The sequence below is a fragment of the Gadus morhua genome, chromosome 20 (genome assembly GCF_902167405.1).
Source record: "Gadus morhua chromosome 20, gadMor3.0, whole genome shotgun sequence".
In the NCBI taxonomy this organism is placed as follows: Eukaryota; Metazoa; Chordata; class Actinopteri; order Gadiformes; family Gadidae; genus Gadus; species Gadus morhua.
In genome coordinates this window covers 11,000,574-11,015,244 of record NC_044067.1, presented here as the reverse complement: position 1 = coordinate 11,015,244, position 14,671 = coordinate 11,000,574, and the positions used below count along the sequence as shown (strand labels likewise).

The 14,671-nt window shown below is 44.2% G+C and overlaps 1 protein-coding gene across 1 annotated transcript in view; it reads right to left on the bottom strand.

The window, feature by feature from the left end:
* The window catches only part of LOC115533583 (contactin-associated protein-like 5), a 71,596-nt gene that overhangs the window by 5,346 nt on the left and 51,579 nt on the right, over positions 1–14,671 (bottom strand). Inside the window, exons 14-21 of the mRNA XM_030344145.1 lie at positions 14,293–14,449; positions 12,895–13,022; positions 12,069–12,239; positions 10,994–11,212; positions 8,976–9,215; positions 2,811–3,035; positions 2,197–2,330; positions 1,409–1,496 (exon numbers count right to left, since the gene is read on the bottom strand). Coding sequence (XP_030200005.1) covers positions 1,409–1,496; positions 2,197–2,330; positions 2,811–3,035; positions 8,976–9,215; positions 10,994–11,212; positions 12,069–12,239; positions 12,895–13,022; positions 14,293–14,449 — 1,362 coding nt within the window. The remainder of the gene's footprint in view (positions 1–1,408; positions 1,497–2,196; positions 2,331–2,810; positions 3,036–8,975; positions 9,216–10,993; positions 11,213–12,068; positions 12,240–12,894; positions 13,023–14,292; positions 14,450–14,671) is intronic.

Below are 14,671 nucleotides of genomic sequence, written 5' to 3'. Positions count from 1 at the left end.
TATTTCCAAATAGGGAATGAATGGTGTACACATGTTTGTTAAAGTACAAGCATCATTTCCCACCTCCAAACTTTACCTGTTAATTAGGAGCATTGGTTTGCTCCTGTCCCCTGATAAAACAAAATGTGTGCTGTGTGATTTAAGAGAATACATAATAAAATTGGGATGAAATCTATTATTTCCATCATTTTCCCTATGGAGGTAATTAATAAGGGGTAACATGTCTCGCAAAAGTTGGATAGATTATGGCCACTATGTTTGCGAGAGTGAGTCTTTCTCGGGCGCAGACGTTCATTTGAACCTAATGAATCCCTGGGAGACATAACCCAAACCAAGGAGGTAAAAAAGCCTTTGCTTTGATCGCTGGCTTGTACATATCACAGATAAAATAAGAGCTTGTTGGTGTTGTTATTCTGGCGAAGTCAAATGAGCGCAGCACTTTAATATAGAGAGCAGCTTCACAGGGATGGCTATTGCGATGGATCCCAGATAATAGCCCCACAATGCTTTACCCCAATTGAGCTGTGCTTCCGCCCTCTTTGTTTTCAGTTAATGGAGCAGTCAATGGAAGTAGGAACGCCAGCATATTATTGATATTTGTTTGTTAGTTATTTTGCTTTACAGTTTGCTTTACAATTGTTTGTACAGGTTTTTTTATTATTGTAGAAGGTGCTTTGTGTTTTACTTAAAGCGTTTATAGGATTCTTATGTTTTTTTTCTCTCAAGTAATCAGAGGACAAACTATATTTATCCAGATGTTTACCGTTCTCCAATCACGATTCACCTGCCCATGCAAATGGGAAAACTATTGCTTTGAAATGCAAATGATGTCGTAAATTAGCATAGATTTGCTCATTCCCTGAGCTATTGTGAGCGTCTGTGTTCAACAAATGAGGCGTGATTCACTTAAGAGTTTCATTTAGCTTGTGATTAATACATAAAGTAATAACGTGAAGCGCACAACAATCCACGATTGGGGGAGCTAGCAAAGTGGTCGAGGCTGATTAGCTCATAGCAACCGCAAGGAATTTTTAAAAAGCCCACCAACTGTTTTTTGTTTCAACAAACACTGTGCACTGAGCAGCTTCGCCAGTTTATTTCTTACACGTCGGTATATATGTGAATGCATTGCTTTAAACATTCAAGGTGTGCTGTATTATAATTACTTGCAGGCTGCCTTTCTGGGCTCATACACAAACAGCAGAACTGTCCCAGAAAATAAGATTGTTTTTATCATAAATGTATGCCGGTCTTGTTTCATTTTCCACCATTACATTTGGTTAATTTTGTTGTTGAAAGTAATAAACAATGGAAGAATACAACCTTGAGTGCATTTCTTAGACATTTTTTCTCATTTCAAAACACAATCACTAAAAAAAATGTCAGTTCATTCCTCTCAGGTCCTCACCTGTGACTTTCCCCAAAGTCAGTGATTTGATTGAGATTAACTCTGCGTCGGATGACAGACTGTACCTGAGGTCTGTGTCCTTGTCAATCTGGATGAGTGAGAGGGTGGAAACAAACTGGTAAAAGGCTGTGAAGAGCTTTTTCCCGCCTTCCTCTCTCCCCTTGCATCACGGTTGGCTGCCCAGAGCTCTTTGCTTATTAACATGTTTTTCCATTGCCTGTGCCTGTCCTGTCTGAAGGATATACAGCCATGATTCATTAAGATGTCTCTCTTCTCTGTGATCCCCGGCCTCTAACATGGAAGCGATATTTCTCAAGTCTTTTCATCTTTCTCAACTCAAATGGGATGGTTAAAAAAAATGGGGAAAAGGGTTAGTATATAGTCCTCTTTAATCCTCTGTGGATTCTCAAAGGGCTTTCAATCGATGCCTCCCATCTCCCACTTCAACACCCTACCACTTCTAAACACGCTCAACCACACCCACAGGAAGCACCTGTTTACTATTTCCCCAGGACTATTTACAGCCAATTTCATCCAAAGCAACTTCCTATGAATTTGAGAGGCATGCCGTTAAGTTCAAGGGTACCTTGTTGGAGGGTACCTATAGGAAGCCCTGTGGCAATTGGGATTTGAACTCAGATCCTTGTAGCTGGGGGTCATAGACTCTATGTCCAACCCCTCATCTAGCCTGCACCCAATCTGCTGCTGCACAACATGTTAAAATGTAGCTTTCATACTTCCAATCTGTGGTTCACACACAAAGTGGTGCGAATACATGAAGGACTCACGTGCACGTAAACGTCTCTTCCCTCTCGGTGGATTCGGACCCGATGCAGGTACCCGTCAGCCAGGTTCTGGCGGCTGGCGCAGAAGACGTCCGGCCCTCTGTCCGCGTGGAGCCGGTACCACACCTGCAGAGACCCTGCACCACCGCGGCCATGCCCACGCACGCAGGCGCACAGAAACACACACACACACACACACACACACACACACACACACACACACACACACACACACACACACACACACACACACACACACACACACACACACACACACAACACACACACACACAGGCACAAGAAACACACACACGCATGGGGGCACAAACCCACACTGTTTACAAGGCTGTGATTTCCTGCCATTCGATTTAACACTGAACAAATCCCCTTTAACGTGTCATACATCACAGTGGGCAAAAACGGAATCGACATTCCATTCGATCTCTCACCTTGCACAATAATCACGATCATATCACGTTATCAATGCAATTCGACCCTGTATCTCCACGTCACGGACGAGCGATATCATACACATATTCACATCATACAACACTCAGCCCTAAAACTATGGCTACAGATGAAAGGCTGGAGGTGGTGGTGGTGGAGGTGGAAGGTACCGTTGGTGGCCAGGATGACGGCGATGTACTGCTGGCTGAAGGTGCTGACGCTCAGCAGCATGGCGGGCCGCTGGGAGGTGAGGAAGCTGAAGGCCACGTTCTCCCTGGCTCGGCTGCTCTCTCTGGACACGCTGGAGGCCTGCGAGCTCCGGTTCTGCATGACCGAGAAGGGCTCCTGGAAGGTGTAGGTGACCGAGGACTCGCTGTCAAAGGACACCGACACCTCTGGAGAACCGCAACGCAGGGGGAGGGAGAGGAGGAGGGGAGGAGGGGGGGGGGAGAGAAAGGAGAGGGGGAGGGGAGAAGAGAGGGGGGGGGGGGGGAGGGAGGGGAAGCAGTTTCTCTCAGTCAGAAGTCAGTTGATTTTTGAGCCTAGTAAACCTCATTCTAAAAATTGACTTTTCCCTGACTATAACCAACAGAGATCTTTTTACAATGGTTCAGTCACAGCATACCGTAAACACAGGTCTGGCTGCTAGTTAATTCACAAGGGGTCATTAATCCTCCCTGCCAGATGGGAAGCGGTGTTGAGCTGAGAGCATGGCCTGTGTGTGAAGCACGGCACATATGGTTGCTAGGTGACCAAGATTAACAGAACTTTTATCTTGTGTAACACAGATCAGACTTTCCGTTATTGTGAAATTTCGATACAATATCTTAGGGCATTTTCCGCTATTGAAACTATCTCTATTATGAGAGCTGAGCTAAAGTTTAATTCAGAGCCTTAAAGGTGCTGTACGATACTTCCTATATTTTGCAGTACTTCGATAGTGTTAAAGGTCAACAAAACAACAGAGTTGAAGGTCAACAAACTATAGAAATGAAGAGCATTTGGAGACTACGGCTCTGACAAATGCATAATACCGTGAAAACCCTTTACGATGTTGTACGCCAGTGCACCTGTGTATTATTTGGATACATAATGGCTACAGGTCTGGATATCAGCATAAGGGAGAATCTTCTAGGTTTTGAACTAAATGAACCAATCGTTAATTGTTAAATGCTTGCTGTGTCTAGTGATTTCCTGCTGTTGTCAAGTGACTTATATTGCTATAATGTCCAGAGGTATAGCAGAACAATACAGGGCATCACATTCTTGCATGTTCTCCTTGTTCTGGTCCTTTTGATCTTCAGTCTTCAGACCTTCAACCCGCTTCACAAACCCACGACTACAGAGGTTCTGGGGGGTAGACGGCACATTTTTTTTATTGATTTATTTGACCTTTATTTATCCAGGAAGGTCGCATTGAGATATATTATCGCGTCTTCCAGGGAGTCCTGGTCATATAACCTTGGCAAAATATGAAAGGGGCGGATTTACACCTTGTTTCCTGATTCGTGATATTCGAAGAGAAACAAATTTGTGTGTGTGGATTAAGCTTTTATCAGGGGATTAGTAAGTATTTCTACAGTGGCCTGTCAACTTGGTGTTCATTTTAAAACTTTACTGACACTTTCCCTAAAGAAAGTTGGTGTCCAGACAGAATATTTGAGCTTGTCTTCGCGTTTGGAAATGTTTACCATTTCTACCCAAGTTTGTGACCGATGTTATTGAAGAGCTTACAGATCCCCGCCTCCAGCAGCTTGATTGGTCAAAACCAAACATGAAGTAAAAGATAGAGAAACTTCTCGTTCACCAAGATTTGAACTCGTCTGCTATCAGTCTTGACATTTTTCATCTAAAGTCTGATTTGTAAGACGACAGCGGACAGCCATGGATCCGTATTCCTGACTTTTTTCCGCCATGGTGATACACACACAAACACATGTACACAAACACACACACACACACACACACACACACACAGGGCTTTACCAATAATCAAACCACGGAAGATATTGATTACGCCGGCGGGACATCCTCTAAGTACTACTGCTATCGCAAATCCAACCCTGGAAGATCGATGACCTTCTCTTTCCAATCGGGAAGCCAAAGTTAATCACATCTTGATATCCTGTTTTACCTGGAAATGTGTCATTGCGGTGGGAGAGTAGGAGGGTTATTTCACGCTGGGAAATGCATTGCGCAAGCATGACTTCATTGACACAGGCAACAAAACGGCGCATTGATGCCGAGTCGAGATCAATGCTTCCTAGAAATAATATGATAACAGATAAAACGAAAAAAAATATGTAGAAAAAACTTTTCTTAGTCAGCCTCCATGGTGAATTGATTAATTCAAAAATCGACAACCGAAATCTTTACAAACTAATTTGGGCGGCTTCTTTTTGTGAACAATTCATGGAGGAATTAATTATGGTGAAAGAGCACAATTCTTAACTTGGCTGAGGAAGATCTCCCTGAGGGTTCTTTGAGATTTGAACTTGTCTGCTCTCAGAGCAAGCGATCAGAGCGTTGAAAACTTCTGGATCGCAGGCATCGTATGTTCTGGATCAAACCGGATCCGTATCGTCGACAGCCCTGTGGCAGTGCCGATTGTCAGAGAGGCTCAATCAACTGTATGGGGAGGGGGCTTTATTGCAATGGTCATATGTCTCTTTTTGCCAAGCAAGGGCATACGTGATATGTAGGCTAATTGCTAATCAGTCTGTTTTCATAGATCGTTTTCCTCATGGTGGAAACAAAGGATGTTCAGAACAGCCGTCAGCTGAACGGAGCAAATATTTATCAAATATATTATTTAAAATAAATAACACAAATAGGATCTATATAAAAAGGTATTTGTACATGTGGAAGGAAGATGGATGTTGAAGACTTTACATTTACATTTAGGGCCTTTGTCAGACGCTTTTATCCAAAGCGAATTACAATTACGGATTGCAAAGTACATTTGTCAGAAGAACAATTGCTAGGTCGACCCATTTCCCATACACAACAAAGATAGCTAGGACAAGACGCTACACGATGCTATGTAGCATTTTTGTGTAGTGCAAGTGCATACATTAAGTGCCAGGACGTACACTAATACAATACAAAACTAATACAATTATCTCACACACACACACACACACCCACACGCATGCTCACACACATACACAAACACAAACATTTCCTTACATGGCTTAAGCAGGTCCACTTTAGGGTCATGAAGGCTCTTTGAGATTCAAGAGATGAGACAGTATGATGAAAACCTCTGGATCACTGAAATCATATGGTCTGGATAATCCCGTATCCACTACCAAACGGCCTATGGGCAAGTCAATACACAGTGAGGGCCATAGACCAGTAATTATTGGTTGTACATCACCTTTGGCGAAGCAGAGGCAGACACTATCTGTAATATGTGTCAGCCTATCTGTCTGCCTTTATAGATCCTTCACTGAGTACAGCCTGAACTGAACATGATATTCGTTAAAAAAGAAGCTAAAAACATCTAATCAGTAGATCTTGTGGCTGTGTGGTTATAGCATGAAGGAAGATCTATGTTGATGAGTTGTATGCTACCGATGAGGATCCCACACAGACGTGTATGAGATGATTTGATTATGGCACAACTCCTTCACAAATATGGAAGTTGTGAAATAAGCGTCAAACACAAATGCAAAGAAATAATGAATAGTGAAGATCGGAGCGTGAATCGGAATCTCATGTTTCCCCTTCTTTTCACCCTCTCAGCAGCTCCTCCGTGGCTCCGGGCTATCTTTAGACTACAGTATCAGAACATGTTCTCTCCTTAAGAAGATAGGCATGTCAACGCTTTTAGGCAGCAGGCGACACCTTCTTGACAGTTGCTCCAATCCTGTGAGATATCGGAAACTGAACCTAAGACGCTGCTGCCGTCAGGCGGCAAGCGTCGAACCAACGTGAATGTTTCAATTCCGATTCTGTTCTTTACATGTCCATCTGACGTGTCACCTCTGTAGATCTCTGCGGGGGGCTGGGTGGGTGGAGGGGGGGGGGGGGGGGGGGGGGGGGGGGGGCTGTGAGGACAAGCAGGTCAACGACGGTGTGTGGGTGGTAAAATAAACAACCAAAAGATAATTTCTAGCGTTTGGCCTTCCTGTCTCGACGGACGACTCCATGCAATGTTGTCCACGTTTGAAGGGGATTGGTCATGTGACGCCAACGAGGTGCAGGTGAAGGCATGTGTGTTAGGGCTGGGCAATATGGACCAAAACTCGAATCTCAATATTTTTTGTTCGAATGAGAATATATGATATTATAACGATATTTTGAACAAAACGGGCAAAGTGTGTAGTTTTAACTCCACGCCACAAGTATACACCATTAACCATTTATTTAGTTTTAGTTTTCTTTTTTTGCTCAACGAAGCACAGCTGTGCTTTAACAACAGATATGTAAGGGATAATGTATAGTTCGCCGGTCATTATCGGGAAAATAAGACCCGACCGGGCAAACAGGACACCGACGCGCAGCGGAGTTGTCATGCTTCGCCCTGAAGGGGCTTATTTTCGATAATGACCGGCGACGTTCTATACATAGCGCTCGCAAGGCAACATCAAAATATATAATATAGGCTACCGGTATGGCGATATTGTCTCAACTACATATTGGTATGAAATTTACTACCGGTATATCGCCCAGCCCTAGTGTGTGCACCCAGGGCCGTGGCACCAAATCCTGGGCCCTGTATACAAGAGGTACTGATGGCCCCCCCCCCCCCCCCCCGAATTCCCCCTACCAGCCCCCTGCACTGAATTGTTGACGGGGGGAGTAGAGAACAATTGTTGACGGGGGGGGGGGGGGGAGACGTGGCCGTGTGTGACTCCTAACACTATGGGCTGGTGGATAATTCAAAAGAAATAAACAACTTTTTTTTTTTTTTTTGTATTTTCTTTTTTTTATTGCCATTGGCCCCCCCTCTGCCTTGGGCCCCCCCAGGACTGCCTCACTTTCCCCCGCAGTCCGTCGGCCCTGTGTGCACCCTCCAGGATCGCCGTGACCGCCAAAGTCCCTTCCCTTGCATGCGTAATGGTCCGTTGTCATGGAAACCTCCACTCAACGTGACTCACATTAAAAATTCTGTGAGCTGATGGGTGAATCCATTGTTGGCATGTTACATAAAATGGATAGATATATTTGCTTTTTCTTTCTTCTTCTTTTTTTTTACATTGAAATTCAATTGGTGCTTAATAACTTATAGGGTAGAACAGCTTGCCTGAATGGAGCGGCTGCTTTCATTTTGAGTATTGGTGATATATAGTACCTGTGCTAAAGTAGTCATTGGACCAAAGGTTAAAATGCATGTTAAATGCCAGGTGTGCCTGCCATCCATCTGAATTACAATCTTTATACAAGCTCCCAGGTGTGAATGCGGCTCCGGTTTAATGCAAAAGATACAAATATACAGAATAAATGTAGTACCACCAGTCAATGCGTTCTCCTCGAGAAGCGAGTCCTCTTTGAGGCGTCACCGTGATAGTTATTGTTCCATCTGTGTTTGTGTCACGCAGCTTGCCTTTTATTTTTGACACAGAAGAAGTGGAAAATACATGTTGCGGTAGAATTAAAGGGTTGAAATTAATACACAGAGCTTTATGTTCAGCAGTGGTTCTCCTGACTCCTGAGGGGAGACAGTATACATGATCAGCACAAATAGGCAACAGCCTATTTCCGACGAATAAAACTGCAATGGACATGTAGCAATTTCGTAATATCTGTGTAGCTGAAAACACAGATCTGATGACCTTATTTATTAATTGATGGGTGATCCTGTTAATCTATTGATTTCACTTCAAACTAAAGTTAACTGAGTATCCAGCTTGGAAAACATTCTAGATTTCATCTAGAGTGTTGTGTCAGACCAACACAGCCCATCCACACATGGCATTCAAAACTCTAGATAACAGCTATTCAGTGCCACTATTATCGGTTTCATCAGTCAATTCAGTCTGAAAATACCAGAGATTCTTATCCTCAAACAGTGTGGCAGACCGTGCCTTTGTGGAGCACCTGCCTCTCTAGCAGAATAGATTCTTAATCTCAATCGCACTGCTGGATTAACTAAACGTTGAAGTCAAGGCATGCGGCCATGCTGGAACCGGCCAAAGCAATGTTTCAAATGTCTGCGTTCAAAATAGACTTCGGGTCCTAGACAAAGTGATAAAAAAAACACAGCTACTGCTACTTTGCTGCTCTCGACTGTGTGCTTTGCTCCCTTTAAACAATGGAATCCCATGTGCTTTGGCCTCGCGAAAGAGAACCACGGAAAAAACCTTTGGAGTACGATAGAGTGGGCCCACCTTCTCTGCAGGACGGGCCCCCGTAGGCGGACTGGGAGCAGTCGCAGACGTAGCCGCTGCTCTTCTCGATGCAGCGTCCCCTGTTGTGGCACAGGCTGCTGGAGCCGCTGCAGTAACCGGGGCAGCCGGAGCTGACGCCCGGCGTCATCCTGGCCCTCTCCTCCAGGTTAAAGTGGACGCCGTTGATGGCGAGTGTTCGGATGCAGCCCAGGAAGCCCCTCTGCCTGGAGGCCGTCCCCCCTGCAGGAAGAGACCGCCGTTAGTCATCTTTAGAGGCCGGCAGCGCGCCGCTCCGCATCTATAACTGCTTTATAATCATAACTCCCGTCCGCACTGATGAGGATTTACGATAAGCCCTGATTTAAATCAAGTAAGACTCTGGAAGGCGACTCTGGAAGCACTCAACTATGTGAGGTCTCATTAAGGGCTAAGTATGCAAATATGGAAGAATATCTATTAGGGTAAAGCATTGGGCTGACCTTTTAAGCTGTTATAGCCCAGAGGCACCAGCCAAGCCCAAGAATGACAAATCTGAATTTATGGCTTCCGCAGATTCTATCTCTGGCAGGCTTATGGCAAAAATCTAAATCCCTTCAACTGTGTAATTCGTTGGCATAACAAGAAAGTTAGTGTGTAATGAAAAGGAATGTGGGAAAAAAAGCAGGGCTTTACCATCATTATAATTCATATCACCACCCGCTGGGTATCACGGGGCCACCCCATGTCTGAGACAAGCCCAGGGGTCGGGTGAAAAACAAACAGCCACCCCATGTCTACGAGTAACCACGGGTGGGGTGAGAAACAAACAGCCACCCTGCCATGTCGTAGACTGGGAGAAAAAATACAACCGCAACACATAGCATCATGTGTTTAGAGGGAAGGTCCTTGGGTTAAATTCCCAAAATAAGACTCTGTATTAGGGTACATTGTCTAATATTTAGTTTAAAAAAGGGATACTGTCGGATACACACCGGATACTGTCCTGAGACCCTTAAGAATATATGGTAAATTATTCATAGTTTCAATAATGTGGGCATATACATTCAATAATGTCTACCTCACCTGCCAATAAGCTTTACATAAATGTTGTGCATTTTAAGTTTGCTCCTAGTACTCCTCCTAGTGTGGAAATACTGAATATATTCACTTTTTTGTAGTTTTCACTCTTATTTAAATTCAACACTGCTGCTGTCGTTGTGATTTGAGCATTCTGAAGAGAGAGAGCAAAATAAACCACGATTTAGAAAATAAACAACCCCATGAAAAATACACCCTCCCTCTTGGCTCCTTATCTCTTCCTATCTCCTTTATGTTTCAAAGGGTTGCATTCATGGACCTGTGGTGGAGTATGTGATGAACTGGCCAGATAGATTCCCAGAACCATTTATCTGGGATCCTATGTTCAGTCCTATGTTATAGCAGAACTTCTTGGGGGTGATGGAACCGACAACTGAAAGGAGTTAAGCCTTGTTTCCTGTTTCGTTATGAGATATTGTACCAAAGAAAAGTCAATAGTTCATTAGTTAATAAGTGTATTTCTACAGTGGCCAGTCTGCACAGTGTTTATTTGAAACCTTTCCAGAAGCTTTTTTTCAGCTTACTACTGCGGGCCAAATTTCCGTTTTCCAATAACACCCTTACAGATCCCAGCCTCCAGCAGTGATCCGAAACGAAAATAAAGCAGAGGAAACTGAAACGCCCAATTCCCCCAGATTTAAACTCGTCTGCCATCAGACTTTAGATATTAATCTTAAATCCGATTTTTAGAGACTAGTCAGAAATGAAGCGGAGGATGGCCAAAAGTCGAAACGGTCTCATACCGAAGCAGGCGTGCAGTCATCCGAAACATATATTTTCACAGAATTAGGTCTCACTCTAATAACCGACCGATGGCTACTCGAGGACACTCAAAATTACACCACTTCAATCTCACCACCTTAAATCAAGCACCCTCTAATCTGATCTGTATCTTAGACCAGCCAGTGCGGCGGAACCGGAAGAGTTTTGCGAGTGCTCACCCACAAACAGCTGGCTGTTGAGCTGCAGGCGGACGTGTGCGTCGGCCGGCGCCTCCAGGAAGCGCAGGGGCAGCTGGTCCACCTGCAGCGAGGCCTCCTGCACGCCGCGCTCCGCCCGCACGTAGTGCCACTGCCGGTCGTTCAGGGGCACGTGGGACTTGACCGTCAGCACCACCGGCCCGTTGCCCACGTCGAAGGAGAAGGCCACCGCCGACGGAGCTGGTGAAAGCGAAAGTATATGAAGGTCAAATAGGGTGGATGGTTAAATCTGCACTATGTTACTTTTGAAGTGAAACTCTATAAAAAAGTTTCTTCACTAGAAGGTTTTCTAAGAATAAAACAAACCCATCCGCGAATAAATCCATCCAGGGAATCTTTCTGCTTCTGCACCCCCACGCATTAATGAAAACGGAGCTCAACTCAAGCCACTAGAGGCTGCTGATGGTTAAAGTTACATGGTGCAGGTTTAACTCAAAAGCAATCTGGACGCGTCTTTTTATTCTCTGCGGGATCCACCGACATGCCATTGACATGCATATTGAACCTCCAGACTATGTTTTCTCTTTTTTTCTGATGCAAGAACTACACAAAAACTGCAGTTTCTCTAATGCTTTTTAAAATGGGAGTACAAAGAATGAATGTCCTTTTGACCCCTTTGAACAAAATTAAATTGAATTTAATATCTAGTTGGTGTGTGCGTTAAAGTCCTCCATGTGTGTCCCGTTAACTGTTTCTTTCTAATTTATTTCCTATGTTTTACTGAGCACCGACCTTGCCCATTAAGTAGCTTTCTGGTTCCTGTATTTCAAGCTGCAACTCCCATCCAATCAGCCAAGCTCATCAATCCAAACATGGTGTTCTGCTCCACATAATATCTGTTTTAATGGCTTGCTTCACCAACACTTTGCTGGCGATGAATGACTTTATATAAATTGCTATGCTAGCAATAATGATTCCCATGCATGTCTTTGTGGGGAGCCCACAGAAATCTGTCTATGCTACGCTTGTTTAAATGAGGCTGGGTTTGATTTAATGGAAATCGCGGGTCAGGTTTTGGAAGTGTAATTGCACTCACAGCTGAGCTCCACTCGGATGAAGTCCTTGAGGCCCAGGTTCTCCAGGAAGACCCCCGAGGGGGCGCTGGTCTTGAAGTAGAAGGAGATGTCGGAGCCCAGCTCTGCCTGGAGGGTGGGGAAGTGGAGGTACGAGGACTCCTGGTAGAACGAGGCGGCGTTCCACGTCGACTCTGTCAATTGCAGAAACACCACAGGGCAAGTAAGAAGATTGGGGGCAGAATAGGTGAAAGGTGGTGAGGGGGATAACAGATCAGAATGATAAATTAGAAATTAGGGCAACAGAAGGGAGAATCAAAAAATGAATGAAGGAAAGATGAATTGAAAGTTAAGTGATGCTTTCGCTATGTTAAAGGGACCCCATTTCTTTCAAGCAAAAATTCTGCTTTGTTCCCAAAATGTGATGGATGATTTTATGAATGTTTTACTCAATCAATTTGAAAAAGATCCTTTCAAACTTAGGGAATGGACATGCAGTAATGTAAATCAAATCCGTTCTATACATATTTTTATTTTCAGAATGTAAATGTTAAACAAGTCACATGCTTTGGATAAAGAAAAAAAGTATACATCTGCGGAGAAGAATGCAAAAGAAAATGAACCCCATGGTAGATGGTTTCTGATATCCTGTCGGCAGTGCTGATATTTAAATTAGCTGAAAGAGAAGCGAGGAAGAACACTGACACTTGTCCAAAACACTCTCGCTAACCAACCAGCACCGAATCATCACAGCTGGTAATGACAACTAAAGTGAGGGAAATAATGAGAAGAAGTCACAGGATTTTTTTTTTTTTTTCGTCTTCTTCCTTTTCTTAACAGTTCACCTACTGTCGCCATAACAACGCAGCGCTCCGACTTGGTACACCGCCTCTGAGCCTGTTCGGTTTGTGTCTCCGATCACAATCTGGCTCACTGGCAAGTGTTCCTTATAGGAGAGCACTCCTGTGTCGTTAGACCTGTAATGAAAACCAGAGGAGGAGGACTCGTGGGTAAACCATCTGGGAAAACACGCTCAGTTCCTGCCTCCATCCTGCACTCGAGGAACCCAGGCACAACATTTAGAGGCAGAGGATACCGCAATACACAACCTGGGCAGTAAATTGGAAAAGAAGTGGTCAATAATAAATATCAATATCGCTGCTTCTCTGCGACTTTATACCAGCCAAGGGAAGCTATCTTCCTCCAAGAAAGCTGATGTGGGGGATCAGGGGAGGGTTAGAACAGGGAGTGTGTTGTGTGTGTCTGTGCCTTTGTGCGGATGTGTTTGTCATCCATGCTTTATGTGTGTGTTTGAGTGAGTGTCCGATGGTTTGTGTGTGTGTGTGTGTGTGTGTCCCCGATAGTATGTGTGTGTGTGTGTGTGTGTGTCTGATGGTATGTTTGTGTTTGTGTGTATGCATAATGTGTCTGTATGTGTATGTGTGTATGTGTGTGTGTGTGTGTGTGTGTGTGTGCTTGCGTGCACACTTAATGAGTCTGCCATTCATAATGTGTGTGTATGTACGGTCTGTATGGGTCTATGTGTGGGGGATGTAGGTTTGTGTGTGTTTGTGTGTCAGTGTGTGCACATTAATGTTTGTAGAGCTATGTGTGTGTGTGTGTGTGTGTGGGCTTGTGTGTGCGGTAGAGCGTGCTTATGTTGACACCAAGGTCAGGAATCACAGAGGGCTGTGGGCAGAAACAATCCCAGAGGAACCCAAAAGCGCCCTTGAAATGTAAATGGCCGAAGCAAAAGTCTGCCCCTAATGAATCATACTTTGTGTTTGCTTGTTTGTTTGTTTGTTCAGTTGGAACATTGCATACACTTTATATTCCATCAAGCTATTTTGGACAACGTTAGTTACAGTGAATACATGTCGCAAAAGGCAGTGTTTGTGTTGGGGAGCGAGGGACTGAATAAGATAATTAATTGGTTTTGAAGATGAGCCGTTGAGTGAGATTAGATCAGTTTTAATAGGTGAATAGACACAAAATGGGAATAGACCTGGCACAAAAGAATATTTATCTGAACCTTCTTTAATATTGGTAATTCAGATAATTTTTTACATAATATTTATATATAAATATATATAATGCAGCCAGCCATCATTGCAGACATCATTAGATACATATTATGTCTGTAAATATATTTTTTATTCCTCATGTGATCTTATGATATTGGTCCACTGTGCTCTATAACTTCGTAGATTTCAAAAATAAAATAGCAAGACAGAAAAAAACACCCACCATTTGTTGACATCGGCGTCGCAGTTACAGAAGTAGTTCATGTCCTGGCAGTTCTCCTGCAGGCCACAGGAGCACTGCTGGACCCCAGGCAGGAAGCCCCCCCAGTAGGTCCTCCTCTCCCCAGCCTGGTCCAGCCACCAGGACATCGGGGTGCCGTCTGCCACCGGCCACCAACACAAAACACAGTCAGAGGAAACGGCCCCCACGGCCCACTGGAGTTGCCGCTGCTCTCCGATGCTTTATAATATATAGCACTGGAGATATCATCATGTCATATTCCAGTGCTCTACGCAGAACCCAAATGGATATTATGTGTTTGTTTTCTGGGTAGAGCACCGCAGTGTGACGTGTGTAGGTCCTCCCCCCGACAAACACAGCA